Source organism: Scyliorhinus torazame, chromosome 24, assembly GCF_047496885.1.
Source record: "Scyliorhinus torazame isolate Kashiwa2021f chromosome 24, sScyTor2.1, whole genome shotgun sequence".
In the NCBI taxonomy this organism is placed as follows: domain Eukaryota; kingdom Metazoa; phylum Chordata; class Chondrichthyes; order Carcharhiniformes; family Scyliorhinidae; genus Scyliorhinus; species Scyliorhinus torazame.
The window spans coordinates 47,010,042-47,027,941 of record NC_092730.1 but is presented as its reverse complement, the minus strand read 5'-3'; the positions used below and the strand labels follow the sequence as shown (position 1 = coordinate 47,027,941).

General features: G+C 47.7%; 1 protein-coding gene across 1 annotated transcript in view; it reads right to left on the bottom strand.

Annotated features, from left to right (window-relative positions):
• Window positions 1–980: 980 nt before the first annotated feature.
• LOC140400043 (histone H2B-like) overlaps window positions 981–17,900 on the bottom strand; it is an 89,567-nt gene continuing 72,647 nt past the window's right edge. Inside the window, exons 2-3 of the mRNA XM_072489528.1 lie at window positions 7,689–7,773; window positions 981–2,968 (exon numbers count right to left, since the gene is read on the bottom strand). Coding sequence (XP_072345629.1) covers window positions 1,049–1,435 — 387 coding nt within the window. The 5' untranslated portion in view covers window positions 1,436–2,968; window positions 7,689–7,773 and the 3' untranslated portion in view covers window positions 981–1,048. The remainder of the gene's footprint in view (window positions 2,969–7,688; window positions 7,774–17,900) is intronic.

Here is a 17,900-nt window from a genome sequence, read left to right as displayed (position 1 = left end):
TCCCTTTATCTGTCAGTTTCTGATTTCGGGTTTTCTCTCTAACAGAACAAACCCAAAATAAATTAAAGCAAAATAATGCGGATGCCGCAAATGTGAATTAATGAGAAAATGCTGGATAAACTCAGCATATCTGGGAGAATCTGTGGAGAGAAACGTTTCAGATCTGTAGAAGGGACGTTTAGATCCGAAACGTTAACTGTCTCCACAGGTTTAATCCGGCTGCTGTTTAAAACGCTTTCAGCCGTCGGCAGTGTCTATTTTATAGCCATCTGCAAACTATAACATTTGTTCCCATTGTAGACTGCTCCCGCTTCCTCAGTGTTAAAAGTGGAGTAAATGTGGATGCTGCAAACGTGAATTGAAGAGAAATGCTGGATAAACTCAGCATGTCTGGGAGAATCTGTGGAAAAGTTTCGGATTTATAAAAGGGGCATTTAATCCGAAACTGTCTCCACATATTTTTACAATCTGGAGTCCAATCGAGTTTAATCTGGCTGCTGTTTAAAACGCTCTCAGCCGCAGACAGAATGTCTAATTCACAGCCAACTACAAACCTTATTTTAAAAATTCCATATTGTAGACTACTTCAGTGTTAAAAGTGGAGTGAGCAATTTGGAGCTCGTGTCAGTATTGAAATTGAGTTTTCCCACAACACTGGTGTGCTCTCAATAAACTGATCGATTATTGAGGAAGCCTGAAATAGATAGGGAGGTTTTTGGAAACCTGAACACAAATTGAAAGGGAGGTTTTGGAGTTCTATTGTCTCTCCAAATCTAGCGACAGGGACCGAATATGACCAAGTCAGAAACCAAAGACACACAGGGACACCGAGCAGTCACTAAATGATGAGACTTATTTTCAAGGCACGAAGATCGACCGGGCGATAACGACATCACCCAGGATGTTATGTTCCAGTGAAACCCTATTTGAACCGATTTGGCTATTCATAGTCTAATAATAATAAAAAAAACGATGGTTTGGCAGCTTTCCAGAAATTGTGGGTGGCTCTTAAAAGAGCCGTTGGGTTTTGATGAGTTTGAGAACAGTTTTACTTGGAGCTGGTGTACTTGGTCACCGCCTTTGTCCCTTCCGACACGGCGTGCTTGGCCAGTTCCCCGGGCAGCAGCAGGCGCACGGCGGTCTGGATCTCCCGGGAGCTGATGGTGCTGCGCTTGTTGTAATGGGCCAGGCGGGAAGCCTCACCCGCGATGCGCTCGAAAATATCGTTGACGAACGAGTTCATGATGCTCATGGCCTTGGAGGAGATGCCGGTGTCGGGGTGAACCTGCTTCATCACTTTGTAGATGTAGATGGAGTAACTCTCCTTCCTCGACCTTCGCCGCTTCTTGCCGCCCTTTACTGCCGGTTTCTTAATGACTTTCTTGGCTCCCTTCTTGGAAGCTGGTTTCGATGTCGGTTTCTTCTCGTCAGCCATCGTCAATTTCACCCAGAAATAAAGCGAACCTCTTCCGAGCGCTGATTAAATAGACAGAGCCTCACATCTATGCTAATGAGGAATGGGGAAAGGAATGATTGTGATTGGACATTGTAAGAATGAGGACAGCCAGTTATATTCTGTTTATTTGACTGGATAAAAAAACAGACCAATCAGAATTAGGATTTTGCACCAATCATAAACCTCAAATTACAATCATATTACAAACAGGAAATACATTTCAGAAAGAATGTCTCCAGTCCCAGTTTGTCAGTGTGTAAAGATCCACCGGGAAAAGTACCTGGCTGTCGGTGAGAGGGACCCTTCAGCACAGAGAGACTGTGGGATTCCTTCAGGAACTGTGAGTGCCTTGTAATATGTGAGTGTGTGGGATTTACTCACTCTCTGATACAGTGTGAGTGTGGGATTTACTCACTCTCTGATACAGTGTGAGTGTGGGATTTACTCACTCTGATACAGTGTGTGAGTGTTGGATTTACTCACTCTCTGATACAGTGTGTGAGTGTGGGATTTACTCACTCTCTGATACAGTGTGTGTGTTGGATTTACTCACTCTCTGATACAGTGTGTGAGTGTGGGATTTACTCACTCTCTGATACAGTGTGGGATTTACTCACTCTCTGATACAGTGTGAGTATGGGATTTACTCACTGTCTGATATAATGTGTGAGTGTGGGATTTATTCACTCTGATACAGTGTGCGAGTGTGGGATTTACTCACTCTCTGATACAGTGTGTGCGGGATTTACTCACACTCTGATACAGTGCGTGAGTGTGGGATTTACTCACTCTGATACAGTGTGAGAGTGTGGGATTTACTCACTCTCTGATACAGTGTGAGTGTGGGATTTACTCACTCTCTGATACAGTGTGTGAGTGTGGGATTTACTCACTCTCTGATACAGTGTGTGAGTGTGGGATTTACTCGCTCTCTGATACAGTGTGTGTGTGGGATTTACTCACTCTCTGATACAGTGTGAGTGTGAGTATTACTCTAGCTAAGGCCTAACCAATGTTTTATACAGTTCCAGCATAACCTGCCTTTTCTTAAACTCTGTGCCTCGGCTAATAGAGACAAGGATAGCATAGGCCCGGGGTTTTCAAGCTCAGGGTCGTGACCTGTGGGTGGATCTCAGGAAGGTTTCAGGAGGGTGGTAGTTATCCAGATCGCGGAAGGAATGGCGAATGGTCACGTCTAGTGTTTACAAATGCCAACCATGATGGACGTTTGAGATTGTCGGCCATTCCGCGCATGCGTCTCTTATCAAGCAGTGCGCAGTCCTGGAGCCCAGCAAGTTGGACTGGCTCCTCCTGATGTCAGTGCGTTGTCCCGGGCCAGTTTTGTTCAGCAAATTCTGGAATCCTCCCACCGGAGGCGGCGCCAGCGAGCAGGTCACACGCCCCGTACACTGACATCACGTGTTCTGGGCGCGAGTGAGATTCCTCCATTTTGCAGCTGCCAGCAGTGCTGGAGTGAACTCCAGGGCCTCTGGTGAACAACCCATGAAGAAGCTGAAAACAGGAACAAAGCAGCACAATGATGAGTATTTGAGGGGTGGGTTTATAAATTGTGCCACTGCAATCAGGAGTCAAATTTCATGGGTTTTACATGTCGGGAATTACTGGCAAGTGAAAGTTTAAAACCCTCAAAATGTCAAAGACATTTGAAGAGTAAGCAGGGCGAGTTCCAGGACAAACCTCTGTATTTTTTTCAACGGATGCAGTGAGATCTTAAATCATCAGCTGGAGTCATTATCAGAAATGTAACATTGAATAACAAAGCAAGTGAGATCGTGGGGACCAAGCAGGCTCACCTGTCACATTAAAGGCGAGTGGAAATGGTGGGTGTGTGTGAGAGAGAGTGGGTGTGTGTGAGAGAGAGTGGTTGTGTGTGAGAGTGAGAGAGTGTGTGTGTGAGAGAGAGAGTGTGTGTGTGAGAGAGAGACTGTGTGTGTGTGAGAGAGAGTGGGTGTGTGTGAGAGAGAGTGGGTGGGTGTGAGAGAGAGTGGCTCTGTGTGAGAGAGAGAGTGGGTGTGTGTGTGAGAGAGAGAGAGTGGGTGTGTGCGAGAGAGAGTGGGTGTGTGCGAGAGAGTGGTTGTGTGTGAGAGAGAGTGTGTGTGTGAGAGAGAGAGTGTGTGTGTGAGAGAGAGTGTGTGTGTGAGAGAGAGTGGGTGTGTGTGAGAGAGAGTGGGTGCGTGTGAAAGAGAGTGGGTGTGTGAGAGAGAGTGGGTGTGTGTGAGAGAGAGTGGGTGTGTGAGAGAGAGTGGGTGTGTGAGAGAGAGTGGGTGTGCGAGAGAGAGTGGTTGTGTGTGAGAGAGAGTGGGTGCATGTGAGAGAGTGTGTGTGTGTGTGAGAGAGAGTCGGTGTGTATGAGAGAGTGTGTGTGTGAGAGAGAGTGGGTGTGTGAGAGAGAGTGGGTGTGTGAGAGAGTGGGTGTGTGTGAGAGAGAGTGGGTGGATGTGTGTGTGAGTGAGAGAGTTGGTGTGTGAGAGAGAGAGAGAGTGGATGTGTGTGTGAGTGTGTTTGTGAGAGAGTGGGTGTGTGTGAGAGTGCGTTTGTGAGAGAGAGAGTGGGTGTGTGAGAGAGTGCGTGTGTGAGCGAGTGAGCCTCTGTATTTTACATTGTCACTCTTTGATATGTAACACATATTTAACTCTTGCTGCTCTGTTACTGGGGTGTGTCTGTGTGAGAGAGAGAGAGTGTGTTTTACCATCACGGTCTCTGTGATATATGATGCATATTTTACTGTGTACTGCTCAGTTACTGTTGTGTCAAAGAGTGTGTGAATATCAAAGTTTGTGAATATGTGAGTGTGTGTGAGGAAGTGTGTGCGAGGGAATGTGTCACTATGTCTGCAAGAGTGTACGAGTGTGAGAAATAGTCTGCGTGAGTGTGTGTGTGTTTTACCTTCATTGTCTCTGTGATATTTCACACATATTTTACTGCTCAGTTACTGGTGTGCGAGTGTGTTTATCCTCACTGTCTGGCTATCATATATAATATATTTTACTGCTTACTGCTCAGTTACTTAAGTGTGAGAGTGGCGAGAGTGTGTTTTACCCTCACTGTCCCTCTGCGATATATAACACATATTGAACTGCTTACTGCTCAGTGACTGGTGTGTCCATGTGTGAGGCAGTCTGAGAGAGAGGGACTAGGAGTGTGAGAGAGTGAGTGTGTGTGAGAGTTAGTGTTTGCCAGAGAAATAGAGAGTGTGTGTCACACTGTCTCTCATTGTCCCTCTGTGAAAGATAAAGCATAATTTACCACTCAGTTACTGGTGTGTGTGTGTGAATGAGAGAGTGTATGAGTGTGTGTGAGAGAGAATGTGTGAGAGAGAGTGAAATACGAGTTATATAGCACAGAGACAGTGAGGGTAAACACACTCACACTCTCTCTCACACACCAGTAACTGAGCAATAAGCAGTAGAATATTCAATATATATCACAGAGAGATAGTGGTTACTATCACAGAGGTTACTACACACACTCATAGGTCGATTGTCCCGAAAGACGAGCTGTTAGGTAATTTGGACATTCTGAATTCTCCCTCCCTGTACCTAAACAGGCGCCAGAATGTGGCGACTTGGGGCTTTTCACAGAAACTTCATTGCAGTGTTAATGTAAGCCTACTTGTGACAATAAAGATTATTATAAGATAGAGTCATATCTGTGTGTATGTGTTAACCTCACTGTCTCTCTGTGATATATAATGAATATTTTACTGCTTACTGCTGTGTGGGTGTGTGAGTGAGACAGTGAGTGTGTGAGTGAGACAGTGTGTTTGGGAGTGTGTTTGTGAGTGAGACAGTGTGTTTGGCAGTGTGTGTGTGAGTGAGACAGTGTGTTTGGGAGTGTGTGTGTGAGTGAGACAGTGTGTTTGGGAGTGTGTGTGTGAGTGAGGCAGTGTGTTTGGGAGTGTGTGTGTGAGTGAGGCAGTGTGTTTGGGAGTGTGTGTGTGAGTGAGACAGTGTGTTTGGGAGTGTGTGTGTGAGTGAGACAGTGTGTTTGGGAGTGTGTGTGTGAGTGAGACAGTGTGTTTGGGAGTGTGTGTGTGAGTGAGACAGTGTGTTTGGGAGTGTGTGTGTGAGTGAGTCAGTGTGTTTGGGAGTGTGTTTGGGAGTGAGACAGTGTGTGTGTGAGTGAGACAGTGTGTTTGGGAGTGTGTTTGTGAGTGAGAAAGTGTGTTTGGGAGTGTGTGTGTGAGTGAGACAGTGTGTGTGTGAGTGTGTTTGTGAGTGAGACAGTGTGTTTGGGAGTGTGTGTGGGAGTGAGCCAGTGTGTTTGGGAGTGTGTGTGTGAGTGAGACAGTGTGTTTGGGAGTGTGTGTGTGAGTGAGACAGTGTGTTTGGGAGTGTGTGTGTGAGTGAGGGAGTGTGTTTGGGAGTGTGTTTGTGAGTGAGACAGTGTGTTTGGGAGTGTGTTTGGGAGTGAGACAGTGTTTTTGGGGTGAGACAGTGTGTTTGGGAGTGTGTGTGTGAGTGAGATAGTGTGTGTATGAGTGAGACAGTGTGTTTGGGAGTGTGTGTGTGAGTGAGACAGTGTGTTTGGGAGTGTGTGTGTGAGTGAGACTGTGTTTGGGAGTGTGTTTGTGAGTGAGACAGTGTGTTTGGGAGTGTGTTTGGGAGTGAGACAGTGTTTTTGGGGTGAGACAGTGTGTTTGGGAGTGTGTGTGTGAGTGAGACAGTGTGTGTATGAGTGAGACAGTGTGTTTGGGAGTGTGTGTGTGAGTGAGACAGTGTGTTTGGGAGTGTGTTTGGGAGTGAGACAGTGTGTTTGGGAGTGTGTGTGGGAGTGAGCCAGTGTGTTTGGGAGTGTGTGTGTGAGTGAGCCAGTGTGTTTGGGAGTGTGTGTGTGAGTGAGACAGTGTGTTTGGGAGTGTGTTTGTGAGTGAGACAGTGTTTGGGAGTGTGTGTGTGAGTGAGACAGTGTGTTTGGGAGTGAGACAGTGTGTTTGGGAGTGTGTGTGGGAGTGAGCCAGTGTGTTTGGGAGTGTGTGTGTGAGTGAGACAGTGTGTTTGGGAGTGTGTTTGTGAGTGAGACAGTGTTTGGGAGTGTGTGTGTGAGTGAGACAGTGTTTGGGAGTGTGTGTGTGAGTGAGACAGTGTGTTTGGGAGTGTGTGTGTGAGTGAGACAGTGTGTTTGGGAGTGTGCGTGTGAGTGAGACAGTGTGTTTGGGAGTGTGTGTGTGAGTGAGACAGTGTGTTTGGGAGTGTGTGTGTGAGTGAGACAGTGTTTGGGAGTGTGTTTGGGAGTGAGACAGTGTGTTTGGCAGTGTGTGTGTGGGTGAGACAGTGTGTTTGGGAGTGTGTTTGTGAGTGAGACAGTGTGTTTGGGAGTGTGTGTGTGAGTGCAACAGTGTTTGGGAGTGTGTGTGTGAGTGAGACAGTGTGTTTGGGAGTGTGTGTGTGAGTGAGACAGTGTGTTTGGGAGTGTGTGTGTGAGTGAGACAGTGTGTTTGGGAGTGTGTGTGAGTGAGACAGTGTGTTTGGGAGTGTGTGTGTGAGTGAGACAGTGTGTTTGGGAGTGTGTGTGTGAGTGAGACAGTGTGTTTGGGAGTGTGTTTGTGAGTGAGACAGTGTGTTTGGGAGTGTGTGTGTGAGTGAGACAGTGTGTTTGGGAGTGTGTATGTGAGTGAGACAGTGTGTTTGGGAGTGTGTGTGTGAGTGAGACAGTGTGTTTGGGAGTGTGTGTGTGAGTATATGAGTGAGTGTGTGTGTGTTTATTGTCGCTGTCTCTCTGTGATGTATAACAGCTTTTACTGCTTACTGCGCAGGTACTGGTGAGTGAGAGTGTGTAAGTGAGAGAATGTGAGTTTTACCCTCACTATGTATCTGTGATATATAACACATATTTTACTCTTACAGGTGTGTGTGTGTTTTACCCTTACTATGTATCTGTGATATATAACACATATTTTCCTCTTACAGGTGTTTGTGAGTTTTACCCTCACTATGTATCTGTGATATATAAAACTTATTTAACTGCTTACTGCTCAGTGACTGGTATGTGTGTGAGTGAGAGTGACTGAGTGTGTGTGAGAGAGAGTCTGTGAGTGTGTGTGAGAGGGAACATCTGTGTGTGAGAGAGAGTGTAAGTGTGTGTGACAGTCGTGCGAGTGTGTTTATCTGGGACTTGAGGTCAATGTGAGTCTGACTGCTTCTTTTCTCTGTGACGGTGGAGTTGATGTTGTGTCTGTGTCTCTGCAATGTTGGATTAATATTGTACTTACTGTCAGTAAGAAGGAGACGGCGACACATACATTTTGCTGAGGAATCATCATCTTGTTCTTGGAACTCATCTCTTCATCTGTTGAACTAGGGGGAAGAAAGCATATCTCTTGTAAATCAGGGTCAAATGAGGCCAATGATAAATCAATCTATTCTTTCAACTGATAATCACAGAATTTACAGTGCAGAAGGAGGCCATTTGGTCCATCGGGTCCATCTTTGTCAAGAGCATCTCACGCCTCCACCCTAACCCAGAAATCCATGCCTCCACCCTAACCCAGTAACCCATGCCTCCACCCTAACCCAGTAACCCCACCTAACCTTTTTGGACACTAAGTGCAATTTATTCGGGCCAATCCACCTAACCTGCACATCTTAGGACTGTGGGAGGAAACCGGAGCACCCGGAGGAAACCCACGCAGATACGGGGAGAGCGTGCAGACTCCGCAGATAGCAACACAAGCCTGGAAATTGAACCTGGTACCATAGAGCAGCGAAGCAGCCGTGCTAACCACTATGCTACCTTGCTGCCCCCAATCAGTAAAAGAAAGAAAATACTCTCCAAATCCTAACCCAGAATCAGACAAATAAGCCAGGCCCAGAAAGAGCTCTCCCTTCCCCCTGCTCACTCCAAGTCCCGGAACAAGATCGTGCTCCGCTAAGCCTCTTGCAAACAGCCCCCGATTCTCCCTGAACTCCCCCCGAGTCAGTAATGATCTCTGAGCCTCTTTGCTCACACTCCCAAATGGATGTGCTGCTGCAATGAGAACGCTGTTTCCTCGCTGACCTGGGCCCTGACATTGACATTTAACTCAGTTTCAACAAAGCCATTCCACTCACTGACCAAATGGAGTGTGTGGGGGAGGGGCTGCGCATGCGCTCCCAATCTCAGAATGATGTGGAGATGCCGGCGTTGGACTGGGGTGAGCACAGTAAGAAGTCTGACAACACCAGGTTAAAGTCCAACAGGTTTGTTTCGATGTCACTAGCTTTCGGAGCTCTGCTCCTTCTTCAGGTGAATGAAGAGGTATGTTCCAGAAATATATGTAGAGACAGATTCAAAGATGCCAGACAATGCTTGGAATGTGACCATTAGCAGGTGATTAAATCTTTACAGATCCAGAGATGGGGTAACCCCAGGTTAAGGAGGTGTGAATTGTCTCAAACCAGGACAGTTGGTAGGATTTCGCAGGCCAGATGTTTGGGGATGAATGTAATGCGACATGAATCCCAGGTATTACATTCATCCCCCACCACCTGGCCTGCAAAATCCTACCAACAGTCCTGGCTTGACACAATTCACACCTCCTTAACCTGGGGTTACCCCATCTCTGGATCTGTAAAGATTTAATCACCTGCTAATGCTCGCATTTGAAGCATTGTCTGGCATCTTTGAATCTGTCTATATATATATATGTTTCTGGAACATACCTCTTCATTCACCTGAGGAAGGAGCAGCGCTCCGAAAGCTAGTGACATCGAAACAAACCTGTTGGACTTTAACCTGGTGTTGTAAGACTTCGTACTGTGCTCACCCCAGTCCAACGCCGGCATCTCCACATCGCGACTAGCAGGGGCGGGGTTACACCGGGCATGCGCACATCCCCGCAGCAATTCCGCATTGAGACTCAATGGGAACATTCCCCATTTCATAGTCATCACATGTGGAGCAAAACCTCCGATAGAGCCCTTGTTGGGGGACTGTGTGTGTGGCTGCAAATGGCCCTGCGCCCTCGGGCTCAACCAATCACCTTTTGTAGCTGCGTGCTTGTCCCAATGAGAGATTCAATTTGCAGTCATTGCCTGCAGCTTGTTTGTTATTACACTGTCACTCAGCCCCTCAAACTCACACTTTCTGCAAACTACCTTTCCACTGATTTACTTAATTTTCCACTGAACCATAGAATTACCACAGTGCAGAAGGAGGCAATCTGGCCCATCGAGTCTGCACCGACACTCAGAAAGAGCAGCCCACCTAGGACCACTCCCCACCCGACCACCATAAATCTGTATCCCTACGTAATCTACACACCCTTGGATACAAAGCGGTAATTCAGCATCGCCAATCCATCTAACCTGCACATCTTTGGCTTGTGGGAGAAAAACAGAGCACCCGGAGGAAATCTACACAGACACAGGCAGAATATGCAAACTCCACACAGACAGTCACCCAACGCTGGAATTGAACCAGGATCCCTGGCACAGTGAGGCAGCAGTGAAACCAATGTTCCCCCTCCAAATGTATTCACTCCCCTGGTTCACTCGCTCTCCAGGTTTACTCACTCTCCAGGTTCACTCACTCCCCTGGTTCACTCACTCCCCTGGTTCACTCACTCCCCCGGTTCACTCACTCCCCCGGTTCACTCACTCCCCCGGTGCACTCACCCCCCCGGTGCACTCACTCCCCCGGTTCAATCACTCCCCCGGTTCAATCACTCCCCCGGTTCACTCACTCCCCCGGTTCACTCTCTCCGCCGGTTCACTCACTCCCCCGGTTCACTCACGGCCCTGGTTCACTCACCCTCCTGGTTCACTCACCCTCCTGGTTCACTCACTCCCCTGGTTCACTCACCACCCTGGTTCACTCACCACCCTGGTTCACTCACCCCCCTGGTTCACTCACTCCCCCGGTTCACTCACTCCCCCGGTTCACTCACTCCCCCGGTTCACTCACTGCCCTGGTTCACTCACCCTCCTGGTTCACTCACCCCCCTGGTTCACTCACCCCCCTGGTTCACTCACTCCCCTGGTTCACTCACTCCCCTGGTTCACTCACTCCCCTGGTTCACTCACTCTCCTGGTTCACTCACTCTCCTGGTTCACTCACTCCCCTGGTTCACTCACTCCCCTGGTTCACTCACTCCCCTGGTTCACTCACTCTCCTGGTTCACTCACTCCCCTGGTTCACTCACTCCCCTGGTTCACTCACTCTCCTGCTTCACTCACTCTCCTGGTTCACTCACTCTCCTGCTGCACTCACTCTCCCGGTTTACTCACTCTCCTGGTTCACTCACTCCCCTGGTTCACTCAGTCCCCTGGTTCATTCACTCCCCTGGTTCACTCCCCTGGTTTACTCGCTCTCCTGGTTCACTCACTCCCCTGGATAATTAACTCTCCTGGTTCACTCGCTCTCCTGGTTTACTCGCTCCCCTGGTTTACTCACTCCGCTGGTTTACTCACTCCGCTGGTTTACTCACTCCCCTGGTTTACTCACTCCCCTGGTTTACTCGCTCTCCTGGTTTACTCGCTCTCCTGGTTTACTCGCTCCCCTGGTTCACTCACTCTCCTGGTTCACTCACTCCCCTGGTTTACTCACTCCCCTGGATAATTAACTCTCCTGGTTCACTCGCTCTCCTGGTTTACTCACTCCGTTGGTTTACTCACTCCCCTGGTTTACTCACTCCCCTGGTTTACTCACTCCCCTGGTTTACTCACTCCCCTGGTTTACTCACTCTCCTGGTTTACTCACTCCGCTGGTTTACTCACTCCGCTGGTTTACTCACTCCCCTGGTTTACTCACTCCCCTGGTTTACTCACTCCCCTGGTTTACTCGCTCCCCTGGTTCACTCACTCTCCTGGTTCACTCACTCCCCTGGTTTACTCACTCCCCTGGATAATTAACTCTCCTGGTTCACTCGCTCTCCTGGTTTACTCACTCCGTTGGTTTACTCACTCCCCTGGTTTACTCACTCCCCTGGTTTACTCACTCCCCTGGTTTACTCACTCCCCTGGTTTACTCACTCTCCTGGTTTACTCACTCCCCTGGTCCACTCACTCCCCTGGGTCACTCACTCTCCTGGTTCACTCACTCTCCTGGTTCACTCACTCTCCTGGTTTACTCACTCCCCGGGTTCACTCACTCTCCTGGTTCACTCACTCCCCTGGTTTGCTCACTCCCCTGGATAATTAACTCTCCTGGTTCACTCGCTCTCCTGGTTTACTCACTCCGTTGGTTTACTCACTCCCCTGTTTTACTCACTCCCCTGGTTTACTCACTCCCCTGGTTTACTCACTCTCCTGGTTTACTCACTCCGCTGGTTTACTCACTCCGCTGGTTTACTCACTCCCCTGGTTTACTCACTCCCCTGGTTTACTCGCTCTCCTGGTTTACTCGCTCCCCTGGTTCACTCACTCTCCTGGTTCACTCACTCCCCTGGTTTACTCACTCCCCTGGATAATTAACTCTCCTGGTTCACTCGCTCTCCTGGTTTACTCACTCCGTTGGTTTACTCACTCCCCTGGTTTACTCACTCCCCTGGTTTACTCACTCCCCTGGTTTACTCACTCCCCTGGTTTACTCACTCTCCTGGTTTACTCACTCCCCTGGTTTACTCACTCCCCTGGTCCACTCACTCCCCTGGGTCACTCACTCTCCTGGTTCACTCACTCTCCTGGTTCACTCACTCTCCTGGTTTACTCACTCCCCGGGTTCACTCACTCTCCTGGTTCACTCACTCTCCTGGTTCACTCACTCTCCTGCTTCACTCACTCTCCTGGTTCACTCACTCTCCTGCTGCACTCACTCTCCTGGTTCACTCACTCTCCTGGTTCACTCACTCCCCTGGTTCACTCACTCCCCTGGTTCACTCACTCTCCTGGTCCACTCACTCCCCTGGTTCACTCACTCCCCTGGTTCACTCACACCCCTGGTCCACTCACTCTCCGGGTCCACTCACTCTCCTGGTTCACTCACTCCCCTGGTTCTCTCACTCTCCTGGTTTACTCGCTCCCCTGGTTTACTCACTCCCCTGGTTTACTCACTCCCCTGGTTTACTCACTCTCCTGGTTCACTCACTCCCCTGGTTTACTCACTCCCCTGTTTTACTCACTCCCCTGTTTTACTCACTCTCCTGGTTCACTCACTCCCCTGTTTTACTCACTCCCCTGTTTTACTCACTCTCCTCGTTCACTCACTCCCCTGGTTTACTCACTCCCCTGTTTTACTCACTCCCCTGTTTTACTCACTCTCCTGGTTCACTCACTCTCCTGGTTCACTCACTCCCCTGGTTTAATCACTCTCCTGGTTCACTCACTCTCCTGGTTCAGTCACTTCCCTGGTTCACTCACTCCCCTGGTTCACTCACTCTCCTGGTGCACTCACTCTCCTGGTGCACTCACTCTCCTGGTTCACTCACTCTCCTGGTTCACTCACTCCCCTGGTTCACTCACTCCCCTGGTTTACTCACTGCCCTGTTTTCCTCACTCTCCTGATTCACTCACTCTCCTGGTTCACTCACTCCTCTGGATAATTCACTCTCCTGGTTCACTCACTCTCCTGGTTTACTCGCTCCCCTGGTTTACTCACTCCCGTGGTTTACTCACTCCCCTGGTTTACTCACTCCCCTGGTTTACTCACTCTCCTGGTTTACTCACTCCCCTGTTTTACTCACTCCCCTGTTTTACTCACTCTCCTGGTTCACTCACTCCCCTGTTTTACTCACTCTCCTCGTTCACTCACTCCCCTGGTTTACTCAGTCCCCTGTTTTACTCACTCTCCTGGTTCACTCACACTCCTGGTTCACTTACTCCCCTGTTTTACTCACTCTCCTGGTTTGCTCACTTTCCTGGTTCACGGCAGTTTTCCCAAGCACCATCTTTTACACACTCGCCCGATTTATACGCAGCCTCGAATTGCACATTATTTGGTTACAACCCCCCTCCCCCGGTTTGCACACTGCCCTGTTTCCACACTCTCCTGTATTACACACTCCCCTGATTTACACACTGCCCTAATTACACATTCCCCAGGTTTCCACACTCTTGTGGTTTAACTCTCCTCTGGTTTCACACACTCGTCTGATTTAAACAATCCACTGGCTTTACACCCCCCCTGATTTACACACTCCCCTGATTTACACACTCCCCTGATTTACACACACCCTGATTTACACACTCCCCTGATTTACACACTCTATCAGTTTGGATACAGCAAAGATTTTACACACACCCTGGTTTACACACTCCCCTGGTTTACACACTCTATGGGTTTGGATACAGCAAAGATTTTACACACACCCTGGTTTACACTCCCCTGATTTACCCACACTACGGGTTTGGATACAGCGAAGATGTTACACACCACCCTGGTTTACACACTCCCCTGGTTTGCCGCTCCCCTGATTTCACACACTCAACTGGTTTAAACCATCCACTGGTTTTGCACACTTCTTGCTTTACACAGTGTATACTCCATTGGATCCATACACTCCCCTGTGTGCGTACACTTCCCTGGCTGACACACTACCTGCTTTATCTACTCATTTGTTATGTGTGGCTTTCCACACTTACCTTGTTTTGCACATTCACCTACTTTTGTGCACAGGTTTACACACTATTTGATATGCCCACACTCCTGGTTTACACTCACACTAATTTTACACACTCCTGGATTTAAACGCCACTGATTTATACATGCCCACATTGTGTTTTCCTTCTTTGTCACAATCCACTCAAACACACCCCTGATTTCACAGCCTCCAGGTTTACAGACATCGATATTGCACAATCACCTCATTTTCCACACTCCCCTCATTAACACACTTACACCCCTGGCTTTACACTCTCCTCTGGTTGTACCAAATTCCCAGCTTTACACATTCCCAGTTTACATAATTCCATTATATTATGATAGTTTTGATTGAATTCCACTCTTTCCGTTAGAAAATGAAGCACATCTGACTCAATATTTCAATACCAAATGTATCAAGGTATCTCCTTGTGTTGGTGTGGGACATATTGTACTGGGGGGAAACATTAAAAGCTTCCTTATTGAGCTCCCATGCTCAACACAATCTCTGAACAAATCTAATACTCTTGTCAAAGAATTCAGCTCCAGTTGTAAACTTCTCCAGTCTCCACTTGAATAACTGACATCCTGTTCTGAGCAGCTTACTGCACTTTCTCTGCAATAGGCACCATGACATATTGTCAAAGCTGGATTTTAAAATTCTTATTCAGTTTGTCTAATATAGAAGTCTGCATGTTTACCAATCATACTTCTTATAATGTGTGTCATTGCTTAGGTCTCTTCTTGAAGCATGAGACCTGGTCCTGATGTCTGAAGCTGCCTTTTTCATTCTGCTTAAGTTATGAATGTTCTCATCTGTAACATCTGGGCTACATCAATGACATTAGTATGAACTTCATCAAGAACCGAGAGTGTCTATGGCACAGTGATGGAGCTGGATTGTGCTGGGGTTTTGAATAATAGAAAACTGATTTGCTTTTGTGTCAGGTTGAGAATATATTTAATGTTTATGACTCCAGTTCACAAATTTTAAGAAGTTTTCATGATAAATAATTGAGCATGAATGTTAAGTTCCAACCGAGATGAAAACGGTTGTCCATTATCTTTCAACAGCCTCTGTGTCCATGTTCCATGTGTTCCGGATCTTCGCTTTACTTTATTTCCCTTCAGATTAAACATATACGCATCGATTAGGAGCTGCAGACTTATGCACTCTCTATCTCTCTGTGTCTCTCTCTCTTTGTCTCACTGTGTGTCCCTCTCTCTGTCCCTCTCTCTGTCTCTCCCCCTGTCTCTCTCTCTCTGTCTCTCACTCTGTCTCTCTCTCCTTCCCTTTCTGTCTCTGTCTAAGTGTCTCAATGTCTCTCTCCTTCAATATGATTATCTCACTCCCTCTCTTCCGCTCTACATCTCTGTGTTATGTGCCACTCGTTCCATTGTTCTCTCTCTCTCTGTTTCTCTCTAGTTTCCTTTATGTGTCTCTGTCCTCAATATCTGTCTACTTCAATATGAGTATCTCACTCCCTCTCTCCCGCTCCACATTGCTGCGTTACTATGTCGCTCGCTCTATTTTTCTCTGTCTCTCATTTTCAATCTGTCATTCGGTGTGTTGTGGACACAGTGATAACACGTGTAACACTGGCCCTCACTGTCAATACTGGACACAGTGATAACACTGACCCTCACTGTGAACACTGGACATGGTGATAACACATGTAACACTGGCTCTCACTGTGAACACTGGACGCAGTGATAACACGTGTAACACTGGCCCTCACTATGATCACTGGACACAATGATAACACGTGTAACACTGGCACTCGCTGTGAACACTGGACACAGTGATAACACGTGTAACACTGGCCCTCACTGTGAACACTGGACACAGTGATAACACGTGTAACACTGGCACTCGCTGTGAACACTGGACACAGTGATAACACGTGTAACACTGGCCCTCATTGTGAACACTGGACACAGTGATAACACCTGTAACACTGGCCCTCACTGTGAACACAGCTTCCGTGTTGTGGGTGAAACGGTCACTGTCCCTCCTCCACACAGGAAGTCCTGGTCTATCAGATCATCTTTATTTTTAAAATTTGCTGTTTGGATCAGAATGGTCAGAATCTGTGTCACTGTGAAAATCTCCACTCTCAGAGGGGGTGGGATTATTCGTTAACTGGGGGTCCCTGCTTGTTGAGTTTGCGGTTCAGTGTTACCGGCAGTGCAGGAGGATCACATCAAGCAGGAAAATCTCCACTGAGAGAGAGGAGATCAATTGTATTTTCACCTTCAAGGGAGGTTTGTCATCAATGAATTTAGATTTTAAAATATGACTGGCTGCTGCCGGGTATTTAGGTAAACAGAAAATAGGGAGCAGAAAATTCAGAGAGTTGAACAGTAATTAAGACACGGATTGGGAACAAGTGTTCTGGAGAAGGGGGTGTAGATAGCCTGGGTCACATTGTGATCCAAAAAGACGAGGTGTTGGGTGTCTTAAAAACTATTAAGGTAGGTAAGTCCCCAGGGCCTGATGGGATCTACCCCAGAATACTGAAGGAGGCTGGAGAGGAAATTGCTGAGGCCTTGACAGAAATCTTTGGATCCTCGCTGTCTTCAGGGGATGTCCCGGAGGACTTGAGAATAGACAATGTTGTTCCTCTGTTGAAGAAGGGTAGCAAGGATAATCCCAGGAACTACAGGCCGGTGAGCCTTACTTCAGTGGTAGGGAAATTACTGGAGAGAATTCTTCGAGACAGGATCTACTCCCATTTGGAAGCAAATGGACGTATTAGAGAGAGGCAGCATGGTTTTGTGAATGGAAGGTCGTGTCTCACTAACTTGATAGAGTTTTTCGAGGAGGTCACTAAGATGATTGATGCAGGTAGGGCAGTAGATGTTGTCTATATGGACTTCAGTAAGGCCTTTGACAAGGTCCCTCATGGTAGACTAGTACAAAAGGTGAAGTCACACGGGATCAGGGGTGAGCTGGCAAGGTGGATACAGAACTGGCTAGGCCATATAAGGCAGAGAGTAGCAATGGAGGGATGCTTTTCTAATTGGAGGGCTGTGACCAGTGGTGTTCCACAGGGATCAGTGCTGGGACCTTTGCTCTTTGTAGTATATATAAATGATTTGGAGGAAAATGTAACTGGTCTGATTAGTAAGTTTGCAGACGACACAAACGTTGGTGGAATTGCGGATAGCGATGAGGACTGTCGGAGGATACAGCAGGATTTAGATTGTCTGGAGACTTGGGCGGAGAGATGGCAGATGGAGTTTAATCCGGACAAATGTGAGGTAATGCATTTTGGAAGGTCTAATGCAGGTAGGGAATATACAGTGAATGGTAGAACCCTCAAGAGTATTGAAAGTCAAAGAGATCTAGGAGTACAGGTCCACAGGTCATTGAAAGGGGCAACACAGGTGGAGAAGGTAGTCAAGAAGGCATACGGCATGCTTGCCTTCATTGGCCGGGGCATTGAGTATAAGAATTGGCAAGTCATGTTGCAGCTGTATAGAACCTTAGTTAGGCCACACTTGGAGTATAGTGTTCAATTCTGGTCGCCACACTACCAGAAGGATGTGGAGGCTTTAGAGAGGGTGCAGAAGAGATTTACCAGAATGTTGCCTGGTATGGAGGGCATTAGCTATGGGGAACGATTGAATAAACTCGGTTTGTTTTCACTGGAACGAAGGAGGTTGAGGGGAGACCTGATAGAGGTATACAAAATTATGAGGGGCATAGACAGAGTGGATAGTCAGAGGCTTTTCCCCAGGGTAGAGGGGTTAATTACTAGGGGGCATAGGTTTAAGGTGAGAGGGGCAAGGTTTAGAGTAGATGTACGAGGCAAGTGTTTTTACACAGAGCACAGTGGGTGCCTGAAACTCGCTACCGGAGGAGGTAGTGGAAGCAGGGACGATAGGGACATTTAAGGGGCATCTTGACAAATATATGAATAGG